The sequence below is a fragment of the Battus philenor genome, unplaced genomic scaffold (assembly GCF_028537555.1).
Source record: "Battus philenor isolate CCGP_79_NKW_IND1 unplaced genomic scaffold, ilBatPhil1.0.hap1 SCAF_9, whole genome shotgun sequence".
In the NCBI taxonomy this organism is placed as follows: domain Eukaryota; kingdom Metazoa; phylum Arthropoda; class Insecta; order Lepidoptera; family Papilionidae; genus Battus; species Battus philenor.
The window spans coordinates 13,523,013-13,539,507 of record NW_027181759.1 but is presented as its reverse complement, the minus strand read 5'-3'; the positions used below and the strand labels follow the sequence as shown (position 1 = coordinate 13,539,507).

The window sequence follows — 16,495 nt, the reverse complement described above, 5'->3', positions numbered from 1 at the left end:
AGTGATGGTTTGGTGGGGTGTTAGCTATGAAGGGGTGACTGAGCCATATTTTTGTGAAAAAGGTATTAAAACGTCGGCACAAGTTTATCAAAATACCATTCTTGAGACGGTAGTTAAGCCTTTAACTAACACCATGTTCAATAACAAAGAATGGTGCTTTCAACAAGACTCGGCACCGGGTCATAGAGCTCGATCCACCCAATCTTGGTTGAAAACTAACGTTCCGGACTTTATCAGCACTGAAAACTGGCCGTCGTCAAGTCCTGACCTAAATCCATTGGATTATGATTTATGGTCAGTTTTAGAGAGTAAGGCTTGCTCTAAACGCCATGATAATTTGGAGTCCCTAAAACGATCCATTCGGTTGGCAGTGAAGAATTTTCCTCTAGAAAGAGTTCGTGCTGCTATTGATAACTGACCTCAACGTTTAAAAGACTGTATTGCAGCCAATGGAGACCACTTCGAATAAACATTGTATATTTTTAATAGTTATATATTGATGTATTAAACTAACTCACTATGAAAGGAATAAATGTTACGTATAAAAAAAAAATCGTGCTTTTCTTTATAACAATATTTATGGCAAGACTAAGTATATATATATATATATCACATAACATTATCGTAACCTTTGTAGTAGCCATAATAACTGTTACCAATAAAAATATAAATAAAAAGAACACTCATTTTAAATGTGACTTGAAATTGTAAACAATCATATTGTTATCATGGAATAAATATAACTGACCTTTTATATTTTTAAAACGCCCTAACCACTAGTAGTCAAAATAAAAATACACAAGTAAATAAACATAAGTTAAGAATGTTCTTCCAATAATAACTTAGTATTAATTCAGAAATTACAAGACCCGTGTAGTAATTAAAATAACCGACAGCAAAACACAGAACAGGTGTTTGGAGACTTGAGGTTCTGTAAAAAGAAACCCACGGACCTGCAAGCCTGGCGTCCGCCCATAAAGACCCTGTGAAGGTCGTCAGGAGACGCTAGATGCATGTCGCTGGTAAACTGTCCTATTGGAAGTCTCTGGAAAAAGCCAATGTCCATCATTGGACATCTTACGGCTGATGGTGATGATAATGTTAAAGAAAAAAATCTTGGAACCTGTAAGAATTAAGGATTCTTTTCCCACTTTATTTGATGCATTTTATATTTTTTAATCTGAATTTGACACAGGCTGATGACGCTAAAATTACACGTGTAATTTAGTGTTTTGGCAACATTTTTCATATTCGATTACTTTTTTTTTCCAATCAGTTATTGGCGTGGTCGTAAATTATAAATGTACTTTTAATAGCATAAAGAACAATGGATACAAGTTTTAACGTTTTAATGTTTACAAATTTTGGCGGGAAAAAAAAAGTGTCAAGTTACGTTTATTACCGACGCCAATAGAAAAGTCAAATGTTCAATTTAAAAAAAAAGATTTTATTTACAATTAATGCGAAAGTTTCCTTGATTTATCTTATAAAATTACTCTGAAGTTTGTTTTGTTACGCAGATAAATAAATAAATTGAAAAATTAGATTTAAAAAAAGGATAGGACGAAGGACGTTTTACTTAATTTATAGTATACGTGTTTAGGAACGCATCTTATCTAAAGCATTGGTATCTTAAAAGAGATGTTGAATTGTTTTGACAGCTACACTTTTTTTTAAATCTTGGCATAAATAGTTTGATCTATTATTAAAATTTATTAATTATTAAAAAAAAACACGTACGCTTCCTTCCTCACTCTTCTTCCAAGAGGTAAAATAATTTATTTTAATTTGAATATTTTCATAATTAAACGGAAACATTTTTACTTACCAACAATTTGCTGCATCAGGTCTCAGTAAACAGGAAGTTATTATCATTCACAGGAAATATTAATATAATGACTACAGCTTTAACAATTAAAACGTTTATTAAAATTTATCTAAGCCTTTTGCCACGCGGATTAATTGTCGAATATCACATTTGACTTATTATCTATATAACATTATTGATTTTATCACAATGTTTTAACATACAAAAAATGCACGCCACAAATGTTTCATTTAAAAAAATATTATTAATTCTAAATATAAAATAATTGGCATTTCAATTTCAAAAACTAGATCCATTTTTTCTCTTTGCAGCCATCTTGAATTGCACATTTGCGTTGGCATTTGTTTTAATTAGTTACAATGTAAATTAAAACTATAAATATTGTTGTAAATAATTATTCTAAGTATTCCACGACACTGTATAAGAACAAAAAACAATAATTTAAATGTTATTTTTCGTATAAGCACATATAAAAAAAAGGCATGGTTAGACCCTCCATTAGGTCCACAGGACCCACAACAGTCAAGGCCGCGGAAAGTCGCTGGATGAGGGCAATGCAAGACCTCGTGGTGATATCTAGGGTGATATCTCGTGGTGATATCTAGGGGGGGCCTGTGTCTTGCAGAGGACACCCATCGATGAACATAATGATGATGACTTATAAAACTAAGCGTATATTCACGATATCTGTCGCACATAAGGCAGAGATATTTGGAAATGATCCTTGATCGTTAGCTCTTTACCGTACCGGTCGAGTAGCTCCAAAAGTACACCGTTGGTCCAACCGAACCCATCCTGAACAATATACTCCCCACCGCTTCCATGGTGACCCGGTTGGACGGCGCTATACTTCTCAAACATTTTCTTCCATGTATTATAGCCTATGTAATTAGCAGAAATCCATAAAGTAGCCTGTTCCTTAGCTAGATTTTGAGCTTCCTCGTCTCCACTACGGTCCAATCCACCTATCAGTATACTCTGAGTTGGTGGCCAGGCGTTTGGGTAATCCCATTGCTCTCCAGAGTTCAGAATTGAAGCGGGAATACCCCCTGGGAAATCTAAAGCACCAGATGACAAGAGATATCTTACTAAATGTGACGCGTATTTAGGAGCATCGAAATCTTCGACGGCTTTTGTCCATAGAGGTGTGGCGCAGCTGGGGTAGAAATGTCTTCTCTTCGTGTTTGCCAAGGAGTCGTAGTCATACCACACCCCGTCACCGGAATCCCACATCACTTGCTGGATAGCCCTGCGCCAGTAGTTCGCAAGGCTCCACCACTTCTGGGCTTCGCGTCTGTCCTTCAATTTGCTGCGGAAATCACCCACGTGCTGTAGTGCTCCGGCAAATATGGCATTCAGATCAACAGGAATAATTCTGCTGGCATGAACATCTGTTATATTGCCCATTACATCATCTTCTGCGGTTACGAACCACCGCGACGAGAAATCCCACCCGCTCTCCGCGGCGCTCTTCATTTCGGCGTAGAAATCCTCACGTTTGTCTTCGTTGGGCAAAATTCGAGCGTTTGTGTAATCTTCGAAGTAGGACTCCGGCCGGGGTCCTTTGAAATTTGCGTCGGACAAATACCTCAAGAGGACATATTTCTTTTTATCCACCTCGACGGTCACTTTCTTATTATTCAACCAGTACTGCAGTTCTTTCTCCACAGTGCCAATGTGCTGCTCTAGCCAGCCCAAGTCGCCAGTGGCAGCGATGTAGCTAGCTACCATCGCTGCGAGTAGTGGCGGTTGACTCCTTCCAAGATAATAAATGCGATTGCCGTTGGGTATATACCCTAGCTTCTCGACGAGGTGGAAGAGATTCTCAATCATACCCCGAGCTGTTTCCGTCATATTGCTAAGTAGAAGACCGCGTATCACCCAATAGGAATCCCAGTAGTACAGTTCCTTAAACCTGCCTCCCGGTACTATGAAGCCGTTTGGCACGTAAATGAAACTGTACTGCCCCGGGTTTTGCACGACGTCTGGGTTAACTTTTCGGCCTAATTTCGCCCATTTTCCGATAACATTCTTCGCAAAAGACTTAAGTTTCGGGTCTATGATGCGTTTCAAAATTGGCGGGTCTGGATCGAAGTCCGGAGGCATCCAATATTCCAATTCGTTTCCTTCAAGAAAATGTTGTTTGACGAAATTATTTATCTGATCCCACGATGGATTGTGATCGGAGTCATGGATGAGCTTCGCGTAGTCCGCCAATGTTTCGTTTTCGGGATAAACTAGCTTTAAATCGACGAACGTTTTCGAGTCGGGGAAAATGCGTGCTAATTGAACTCTGTGGAGGAGGTCGCCGCTGCAGTAGATCGATGAATTGCAGATCGGAACGACGGTGAATGCATTGGCACACGCGCCGAGGAGTCCCAGCACTGGGTACAACCGGAGATTGAACATCCTGAGCGTAAGCATCTTCGGCGTATATCACCGACGTTTAAAATCGCGAAGTTCCGCGACGTACATAACACTTGTTGCGGCGACAACGGTCGGCGGACGAATGGCGGTTCGTCTGTCATACGACCGGTAATAAACATGTATCGTGCGCCATATCCGATCTGTGTCAGCATCCCGACGACCGCGGCATGCCCCTCGTGACGCAACTTTCACTAGACACACCCGCGGCCCGGGCCGCCGCCCCGCGCGAAATTTCCTGTTCAAATGCAACGCGTCGCGCGCCCGCCGCTCTAATCAAAAGTATAACAAACAAAACTTTAGCCATAGTGATGCCCATAAAATAGCATTATCGATAAACAATTATAATTATTATTAGCAGTCTTAAGATCCCTTCGCGTGACCTGTACTGACTTGTGCAGGAAAAGTTTCATAAAATGTATTAATTGTAATTTTTTATAATAGATGTAATTAAGTTATTATACATGTCAAAAAATATTTCAATCAAATTTTATAACTATAAGAGCAGTAATGTGAAATAATGTATATATAATGTATTTAGTGAACGCTTCTTAAACACACTCTCGGATTTTAATGTGTTACATGTGCGTACATGTATTAGAACATGATCAGCAGACTTAACAATCAAGAATTTCCGGAATTCTATCATTGAAAATAATAATCATATGAAAAAAAATTCTTAATTCTTTTTTCAACTTGAACAGAATGTATTTGATATGATCTTTAATGTTACTGTTTTTTTTTAACAGTAACGATTTAATGTAGTGCAACGTCCTCTGTATGTTCTGACATCATTAGCAAGCTTACAGCCGTTCAACGAGCCATCACGATGGCTATGCTCAGGATTTCTCTACGAGACCGATTTATGCATGAAGAGATCCGTAGACGAACGAAAGTGCATAGCCCTGCTGATTGGCAATTTGAAGTAATGGTATCTAGGACCTATACATCGCAGAACATAGCTGGAGCTTTCTGATTCTGGAGAGGAGACAACAACAAGGTGGTCAGGTGACCTTATTCAGGATATCAAAAGGCTTTGGATGCAGGCTTCTCTCAACCGGTTCTATTGGAAATATACGGTGGAGACCTAAGCTGTTGACGTTGTATAACTGAAATGATGATGATAGACAGATGATATATATATATATATATATACATATGTATATGTGTGTATATATATATATATATATATATATATATATATAAATATAATGCAGAATAAATATCGAATAATTAGAATATTATAATAATAATTACAAACATAATCTGGTTTACAAATTTGTAATATTTAACTATGTCGGAAATATCAAGTATATCAATAATACAATATTTATATAATTAATACAATATTTTTTAAAACAACTCTTAATAGACAAAAGTACGCTATATTAACGCTAATTAGCAATATAATTTTGATTTTTTTCGAAATAGCGCAAGAAAGTAACATGCTACCGGTTTCATTGATATTAAAAAAATAAAAATAGCACTAATATTAAACAGAGCTATATGCTAAGCTTAACACCAGCTATAACACCAGACAACCCTACAGTGACGTTTGTAAAACGCTAACCGTTCGCGGCCAATAAGCGGTTAGATCGACACATTTGCGTCATTAAACGAAGCGAGAAGTCGTGTTGAATCGTACTCGTTAATGATAAACGCGCTGCTATTTACGGAGTTTTTGCACCGTGATAAGATAAGCAAGAGGTATATTTATCTTTCTTATTACGCTATGATTGTAGTCGAGGCCAAGGTACGTTCGAACGAAGTCAAGATCGAAGCCAACGGAAACATTATAACAATAATAGAAGTTTTTGGTCATATCAGTTTTGATAAATATATAAATATTACCTTATTTTAATTATTAATTTGAAATTCGTAATTAAATACAGAAATTAATCTGTAGTTTTTCGAATAAATAGCATCGTTTATTGCTATACGTATACGAAACGGATTGATTTTCATAACATGGTAACACTACGATAATTGCTTAATAATTGAAAGCGTAGATATATTTTAAAAATCATTCTTATACCTGGTATCGACATCTTTGGTACAACTCAGCAAATTCCAAACGGGTAGTAAACAATAATAAATTTTAATATATGCATAGTGAATCCAAATTTTAAAATGATTTTTTATTACTTTTATTATTATGTTATTTATTATTTCTGGAACCGTTTATTTATTTATAGGGCGTACATTAATTTACAACAAATGGGCTATACATTCATTTCTTTTAAAGCGTTTACACATAAACAATCACATTGTACACCTATGAATTAAGACATTTGACTACGTTATGTTACTCATACGTTATTCATAAATAAATAAAAAATAATAATAAACAAACAGAATTTTACCATTCTCACAAATACAAAAACAGTTTGAAAAACGTGAAAATAATGTCGAGTATTCGAATCCAGCTGCAACCGTGATTATAAAAGATAATCCCATTATACCTGCAGTCAGCCTACTACGTAATTACTGCGGTACAAACAATATTATTATTTATATTATAATACATTTTCCGACAGCCATTATCTCGTTTTAATTATGAATAATCATTCGAAATTTTATTAATATAAAAAACGTTATGCTAAATATTGTTAGTTCTAATTTTTTTTTTAAATAATTTTGATGCTTTTTTAAGATGGTCACAGACGACATAGAAAATGCCATGTTAGAAAAAAAATTAAGTTTGACGTCACAATATTCAACAACTGTCCTAGGGATTTATTTATTGACATTGCAAATGCAAATCGCATTAATTTTTTTTTTCTTAAGAATCAACAACAATGTTTAGAAAACGTATATTAAACATGAAATCGGAAAACGCGTTTTTGGGGAACTCTCCTCTTACCACGTATGGGGCAAGGACTTTCAGGTTTTTTTATTTATATAGTCATTCATTCCTTCACAATATCTTATATGCTTTCCTTTTGTCCTTCTCAAGATAGAACATCTATTCTCAATTCCAAATCTTTCATACCTTTTCTTACCTCAACTATATTCCCTGATATAATTTTACGTTACATATGACAGATTTCGATTATTATTTTTATTTAAAATACTTTATTTCTAGTTTTACAATTACAATTAGAAACCTATTTTTAAATTATCAATATCTTACCGACCCTTAGTATCTATTGAATCTTATTTCTATAAATGATCTGCACCACTTTTTTACAATACTCAATGAATGTAGAGCGGAGGTAGTCGTCGCCTATCAGGTAGGCGATGCTTGCTCCCTCTATCTTTCTCCCCATCTCCACCTCTGAATCGGAGTGGAGTCCTACAAACACAGGACAGCCGGCATAGCGTTAGTTTTAGTTCATGGACGCCCACTGCAAGGTGGGGATATACAATAATCGCCACGCGTGGCAGGCGGGTTGGCGATCGCAGTGTGGTATTATGGTACGCAGAGGACGCTGCTTTCCATCTTCTGGAAAAAAATTGTGAGCAGTGACAATCCTGTATATTTATGGACAAAGTGTGAATTATATAAGATTGAATGCCGAGAACGGAAATAAGGTTATCACTGCCTAAGTTATGGTGGCACCAGGGGATATAAGGATTAGTTTTTATATATAATACTGGCCATGCTCTCGACTTTGTCTGCTTGGATAACAAATATTTAATATTTTTTTTTCTTAACCCTTTTCTTGATAATGTATCTATAGAGATACATCAGAATTAAAAAAAAATAGTGGCATCAATTTTGAACGCAGAGTAATCATTTATATGTGAATGTTTAGGTAATTTCTTAATTTTCGAACGCTTGTTCAGTTCATCCTTGGGTCTTAAAAGTCAAGTGGTATGAATATTACTGTAATATTAAAAAAAAATCTGCCAAGTTAACGGTTAAAAGTTTCCTTAAATAAAAATAGCCCTAGTTATTCCTTAAAACATCAGCTACCTGCCGGTATAAGTCTTGACAAAATCTGTCCATTTCAGAGATTAGCCGGAACAAACAGACAGACAGACAATAATTTAATTAAATTTAATTTTGGTATATGTACCGTATATATATATTCTTATGCATGTAGTAAAAAAACGGTTAATATTAATATTACAAACAGACACTCTTATTTTGTTTATTACATATTACGTATAGATATATATGTATAGGTTACACACGGTCGAATTACAAGTAAACATCTTTAATCCACACCTCAAACTAGTTTTATTTTACCTTATTTATAGAATAAATAATTGCACTTCTGGTTTTTATGTGGCTGTATGTTGTAACTATGGGAAAATAGAGACTAACAAATGTTTAAAGTAATTTTCATAGTTTTTATAACAATATTGTAAGATGAGATAAAAGATATAAGATAAAAATATCTATAAATTTTATTTTACATATTGAGGAAAATTATATCCTGATTACTTGATAATAAGCGATACAACAAGGGGTACATTACAAGTATCACGAGTATATTATATCTAATATATACTTTTTGGTACTTTATTCTTTTTATTTTAAAATTTAAAAGTCCGCCATATTGTTTTTTCATTGTAATAAAAGTTCTTAAAATATAATCACATATTTTACTTTAATATGTTAATTACACAACAATTCTAAATGTTTATAGTGTGTAAACTAGAATTCGACTTTTTTACTAGAATAAAAATAAACAAAAAATTCTTAATAATTTCTTACATTCTTGCTATGGTTACAAATTGAATCAATCATTACGCATATTAAAAACAATGTAATGAGAAATTGTTTAATTCAAACGATTTAAGTGTTAATAAAAAACAGCTTAAAAATTAATTAACCATACATAGTGTAATGAAAACATTTGAATGGTCTTTCAATAATTTGATTTAATTTTTGACCTTGCAAAACAATCAATTGGACGAGAATTTTAAAATGATTTAAAATAAAGTTTAGGCTGAGAAAACTTGTAAATATTCTAAGATCTCCTGGCTTTTATGTGACGGATTCTGGGAATTTCGTAATGTACATTAGGTATCGAGACAGAGATGTGAAATGCATAAGTGCACGCAGGCTTATATTTGAAAGCTTTCCCGGAGCGCTATCATATTACAATTATGGAGAAACATCGTGAAGATTTTAGTCACCATAACCGACATAATCCGTCTTTTCGAGAAAATCTTTGCTTTGCTCGCGTTTTTCACAAGTCACATATTAAAACTACCGCCATTTCTCATTTAAAAATTGCATCACAATATGCATTGAATTTCGTTGGTCGTTTTGTTGTTTTATTTATTAAATGAAGTCGTTAAAGTTGTTGTGGTATCAAAGAAGTTGAAGAACCAAGAACCAGTACAAAGCTCGCAGAGCAGATGGCCGCTGGGGCCTGAAGGTGCTGGAGGAAAGACCACAGACCGGCAAGCGCTGCATAGATTGTCCACAAAACAGTCCTATTGGAAATTTATGGTTGAAGCCTATGTTCAGAAGTGTACGTCCCATGGCTAAAATGATCGTGAGAGACTAGAAATTATAATTTATATTTTTGTATTATATTTAAAAAAAAATTCGATTCGGTTTTTATCACCTCGATCATGTTAAAATGCCGTCACCGTCTTTGCCTTTTGAGTATGGTTAAGCCAAGTCAAGCAATTACGGTGGTTGTGGAACGACAAGAGTCGATTGTCGCATTTCTTTCCAAAAAATTGTTTAAAAAAATAGAAACTTTCTACAAAAATACATGTAACTCGGAGATATTTAAACCTTTTGATAAACAGACGCTTGGCAAATGTTACAGACAGTCCTACCAATCTAGGAAATAAATTACTAGCTATCCTAATTGCACCTGAATTTTAAATGACAATTTCACCTTGGAAATAATGTGTTTGTCGTTCCAGACTATTTTTTTTAATAACCTAACATTAAATAATTTTAAAATAAATGCATTTAAAAAACTTTTAAGTTAAACGGTTTTTTGATACCCATATTTTGGTGGTTGTGGAAAAATATGTACCTAGTCCGCCATATTGGAACGGCGTCCATCTTGAATTTTAAATTTTGTCATAATCATCGTATTTTACTAGTGTAGCCCTTTCATTTGATACCCATATTGAGGGGGTTAAGGAAAAATATGTAATCCGCCATTTTGTATCGGCAGCCATCTTAGATTTATAATGTTATTGATTTCATTATATTGTATTGTCATCTAAATTAAACGTGTGTACCAAATTTCAGGTCAATCTGTCAACGGGAAGGTGCTTAAATTTCAATTTTTAATTTTGACCCAAATAAACAAATCCCGTACGAGTCGAACTAAATAAAACCGTTTAAATACACTATTAGCCAGCCCTACAAAATGAGCCATATGTCATCCGAACCAATAGTAGAGAGATTATTTGACGTTAATAAGACATATAATCCACCGTATATTAAATTATATTTTTTTAATTTATGAGTTCTTTTTATAATTAATGTAAATATTGTTTTTTTTTAAAAGGAAGACCTAAAATCAAACGTTGTCTCAATGCTCTGTGTCGAATTTTCTCTCACGAGAGAATTAAAGTGTCCTTAAAACATAATCTTCGAAAAACTGATTTTTAAAATAAATCTCAATTACAGAATTTGAAATTTGAAAAAATCTGAACGAGTGTGTAATGGCGGATAGTAACAAAAGTAATATTTCGATAAATGTTTATTTATATTCGATAAAAACACATTTTTTATTATATTAATCACAACCACAGTTTGCAAGTTTAATATATAACAGGGTACTTGTTATTAAATTACTTTCATTAATAATCACTACTATTATTATTGACATTAATTATTAAAATACATTTATATTAGGGGGACCGAAGAGTAGTGTCGTTTCTGTCGACATATTTTATAGAAAAACCGATTGATTTGTTAGCGCTCCGGCATTGCCGATTTGTTTACTAGATGGCAAAAGGTTGTTGATAACCAAGGTATTATTAATTAGAATTAAAATCTTTTTAAAAACGTTGTCGTGTGAATTTGACTTAAGAAAGCGACATTACTTAGCGATCCCACTAATACTATTAGTCGTAAAAACTTAAAAGTGAATTCCAATTATAATTATCGATAATTTCTATTTTTTTACTTTGTACTAATAGTGTAAACATGTTGTTTATTAAATTATTTTTAAAGGTAACTATAAGTATTGTACTATTATCTGGTATTAAGGGACAAAGAATACAATTGTTTAAACGTACAATAATCTAAGATATTAAATTCATGGAAGTAGAATACGATTATTATCAATAAATATTTCTAGGTTATGATTATACAATATATTTGCCGAATAAAGTTTAATAAGTGCTCTTTCAACTGCACATGCGTTGGTAAAGGAACAGATAATTATAGTAAACCCTTTGACGAATTGAACGAATCGTTCATAAATAAATTTCTCTTAAGCCAGGAAATGCGTCCGCGCCGTGCAAATGACAGGTGTAGAGTAACATTTTGACTTCGTGTAAACGCATCCTTAGTTCAATATTCGTACTAACCAATAACATGTGCATTTTCTGGTATTAACCCTATTCGGCAAATACAGTACAATTCACATTATTCTGAATACAGGAATATATTAATATAATTTAACTTTTATTATTTATTACATATTTATTGTTTTATCTATTATTAAAATCACATAATACAGATTGTACAAACTTATGACATTTGCAAAGATATGGCGGCAAAAGTAAGTCTTGGATACTAATGTATATAAAATTGTATACATATTATATCAGTGTTTCCCAACCTTTTTTGTGCCACGCCCCACCTTCATCTTTCAAAAATCCTTATTCGCCCCTTTGTTACATTTCATATACATTTTACATACGTTAAGTACATTAATAATTATTCAAGAATTTGCATTCAACGTTAAATTTGACACCAGATTTAAATCGCCCGAAGCGAACTCATGTCAAGTTCATTTTAGAATTGCCACCCTTAAAATAAAATTGCCTCCTGGTGAAACGTGTACACAATGGGAAACACTAGTTAATATAGTTACACTTCTATCTCTTAAACTAAGAATTACTTGTATATAAGTACAATGCCTTCCTATATTTTTATTTCACAAGATTATGTGCCAAATGCTAGAAATAATATAAAAAAAACACAATGTGAAGTATAACAGAAAACAAAACTAAAACATAACAATACAGAAGGTTACTACAGATTATACAGTTTTACAATTCCACAGATTATAAAGAGAGGTTAGGTTAAAATCTCGAAAAGAATTATTTTAAGATTGTAATGTATATAAAAAATTAGAATTATCACAAATATAATCAATTTCTACCCACCTTTTTTGTTTTTATAAAGTGGTTTGAAAATTTTATATGCTTTTTTTTAATTTATCAATACAATAAAGTTATTAATGATACTTAACCTCTTTATATAAATCCAATAAAATATGAATGAATAATGCTTCTATTCATGGCACATTATTACTTAAATAATATTAATTATAATAACACTTTAAAATTATCTACTCTGTCAATATATTTGTAAATGTTTGAATTTTTATTTTATCTAGCTATTAATTCGGTATGATAAGTGTTATTATATTATTAACAAATGCTTTAAAATATTATTTAGGTTGTTGTTAAAATGAAAACTATGTCTTTGGCTTTGTACAAATTTTAATTTTCGTCTAACTCGACTGGAATTTCGAGTACAGAATCGTCTAATATCATTGATTCGTCAACTGTGACATCGGCTTGTTTAGTGTTATTGGAATCTACCGCTGTCATTTTATTACCGTATGCCTTCAACATTTCAAGGACCACACCATTAGACCATCCGAATCCTGTCTGAACTATGTATTCACCACCACCGCCTATCCTCCCTGGTTGTTCGACGTCATATTTTTCGAACATCTGTTTATTATCAGTGAAGCCTTTCAAACAAGCTCGTACCCAAGTCTGAGCGACGTCGAAGGCCATCTGTTTTGATTCACTTGTGCCTAGTGCTTTCAAGGAGTTGACAACAATACTGACTAGGGGCGGCCATGCGTTAGGGTAATCCCACTGTTCGCCGCTTTTAATTAAGGACGTTGGTATACCACCGGGGAAGTCCAATGCTCCAGAATCACGTAAGTATTTTATAATTCGAGGAACGCGTTTCTTTAGTAAATTACGGTCTACCGCTTTCATCCACAATGGCGATACATTACTAGGGTAGAAATATTTTCGATATTCACCATTTTTCAAATTGTAATCGTACCATATACCGTCAACTTCGTCCCATAATACCTCATCCATTGTTCTACGCCATTGTTTAGCGAGGTAGCCCCAATGAGCTGCTCTTCGTACGTTCTTTAACAGTCCTTGGAAGTATGCAGCATTGTGTAATGCGTTGGCGAAAATCGCATTTAAATCCACTGGAATTATGTCTCTCGTGTGTATGGAGCTTAAATTTCCTGTGTTCTCTCCATTCGGCCCAATAAACCATCGTGAAGAGAAATCCCATCCACTTTCAGCAGCGCTTTTTAATTCGATATAGAATTCTCTTCGGCGATCCTCACTTTCGAATTGCTGTGCCATGGTATAGTCTTCATAGTACGATTCGGGACGAGGTCCATTACTCGCAGCATTGTATTGCAGCAATGTATACGATTTACCGCCCTTATCGAAAGTCACCAATTGAGTTTTCTGCCAATACTCTATCTCGTCTTCCAAAGCTTGCATGTTTGCTTTAAGGAAATCAATATCTTTCGTTTTTTGTACGTATAACCAAACCATAGCTGATAGAAGAGGTGGTTGACTGCGCTGTTCATAGTAACACCTACTTCCGTTAGGAATGTGACCGAGTTTCTTCAGTAACTGGATTAGATTCTCGATCATTCCACGCGCTGTCTGCTCCATTCCAGATATAAGCAGCCCCTCTATTATCCAGTACGCGTCCCAGTAGTAAATTTCACTGAATCTTCCACCGGGTATGATGAAACCGTTTGTTATAGGAATAAAGCTGTATAGATGCGGTTTTTCGAAGACAACAGGTTTTACCTTTCGACCGAGGGTTGGCCAGATGTTATATATATCTCGTCCGAAATTTCGCAGTGTTTCATCACGGATTTCATTTAGGAACGCAGGATTGTCGCTATAATCCGTCGGTTTCCATATCTCTAGTTCGTTGCCCGATTCGAAATTTTGATCGACGAAATTTTGTATCTGTTCTTTGCTAGGATTTCGATTAGTCTGTTCGAGGAGTTCGTTAAAGAGTTCCAGGGTTTTGTTCTCGTCGTTTCGCAGTTGTAAATCGACGAAAGTTTTAGAGTCTGGGAAGATTCTCGCTAACTGAACATGATGCAGCAGTTCACTGTCACAGTATACAGGTCTAACGCACGAAGCCGGCAAATCATCTGTTCGTACGACACTCGCTAGAGCAAGTATCGTTATCAGCAACATCTGTAATTAGAAAAAAGACACTCATTTAATACAATATTTTTAATAGATTCTGCTTACCTAACATCGTCTTATTCATAATTAATTTAAAGTAAATTATATATAGTTTGTTTTATAATAATTTAAAAAGTATTTTTATATATTTTTTAATTATTTACTGATGTCTATTTAGCATAATTATGGCCAGAGCTGTGTACGCTAAAATATTTAAATTTGTACAATGTTATATGAAATGAGTGCATTTTGCATTGCATGATAATCATCAATCTTTAAAATCAATCTGTAAAAAGAAAAATCATATAATGTATAAAACATTATGTAAGTCTTGTTATTGCGTATTATTTATTTACCCTTTATTAATTTACAATTTTTTTGCAATCCATCCAAAGGTTGTCTTGAAGATAGAACGGCGAAAAGAAATAAAACCGTCAACTGTATATGTGTATTGTAACAATAATTTCTGTATTATATGTCATAGACACCCACTGCATGGCATAGGCCTCCCTCAAAGATATCTAGTGGGAGACATACCATAATGGCTACGTTCGACAAGCTGGATAACGATCGTAGTGTGGTATTATGGCACACAGAGGACGCTGATGCTCATCCTCATGGTACTTGTTTGTGAGTAATGGCAACTATGTGTTAATTATATAAGATTGTATCCCGGGAATCAACACCGCGACCCTTAATCGCAAGTCTCTGTCCTCTATCGCATGGCTACCACTGGTCAAAATGTAAAATAATAAAGTCTAACATTCTTATTAATTTGAATGATACCAGAAGAATTTATGTGAGTTGTTACAAAAGGCCTTATGTTGAAGTCACTGATAAAAATAAAATTTATTTATTCAACATTGGAACTTTTAACAGAACTCTTGATCGACAACTTATTATAGCGGACAGTCCCACTACGTCGGACTGTCCTGTCCGCGGCGGCAACATGCGCGCCCTAGCGTATTAATTTTATCTATATTATTTTTGACTCTATTGTGCTTCTCACGGTTGTTGAATGAGCAGATAGAAATTCCACAACAATACATCTTTTAATAAAGTTTAACAAAACAGATTCGAATTTAAATTCAAAATATCTTTATTTAAGTAGGCATTTAAATGCGATTTTGAATTGTTTTTAACACTAGAAGTAGTAAGCTACCATCAGCTTAGAAAAAAAATCTATTGGTATAGATAAGAAAAGGACCAATATTTAGCCACTTCCGCACATGCAGTGGTAGTCATGCAATAACGTGCACCGCCCGCCAGCCCGCTGATAAATGCGTATGTGGCAAACAATGCTAAGTGTTTCACCCCTCCACGGGGCATCTTCAGGAGTTATGTTACACCAATTAGTGCCAAACACAGAGTCTCTGTTGTTGTTGTTGTCTGAGAGTTGGTCCTTTTCTTACTTAGGATGGACTTCCGCGAGGTAACGCCTGATTCCATTAAATATGTTGGTATAGAGCCGGCCAGAAACTCAACAGTTGCACTTTTAAATGTAATTTATTATATTTTTTTAATGCGTACATTACAATATCAACCATAAAAATGAGTAAACAAACCAAGTTCGTCACATTTCGATCAACTAAAAACCCCTTAAATGCTATAATCATTTTTATTTAATAATGTGATTTTAAATTTAGATTTAAAACTAAGAAACATAGGTCTAAGATATGTTTGCGTACACCAAATACACATGAAGAATTTGTTAACTTTTTAAAAAAGAAATTTAGCCGTTACGAGTTTATTTTATATATTAAATAATGACGCATGAATAAATTCAAAAAACGAAGCAATTTATTAATTTATTAGAATATCAAAAATTTAAATTAAGCTGTCAACCGATTCTTATACAACATCTTTCAAAATTAT

The 16,495-nt window shown here is 34.0% G+C and overlaps 1 protein-coding gene across 1 annotated transcript in view; it reads right to left on the bottom strand.

Annotated features, from left to right (window-relative positions):
- Positions 1 to 1,911: 1,911 nt before the first annotated feature.
- Positions 1,912 to 16,495, bottom strand: part of LOC137932344 (uncharacterized) — a 39,838-nt gene continuing 25,254 nt past the window's right edge. The window contains exons 2-3 of the mRNA XM_068775947.1: positions 12,868 to 14,629; positions 1,912 to 4,263 (exon numbers count right to left, since the gene is read on the bottom strand). Coding sequence (XP_068632048.1) covers positions 2,507 to 4,263; positions 12,868 to 14,629 — 3,519 coding nt within the window. The 3' untranslated portion in view covers positions 1,912 to 2,506. The remainder of the gene's footprint in view (positions 4,264 to 12,867; positions 14,630 to 16,495) is intronic.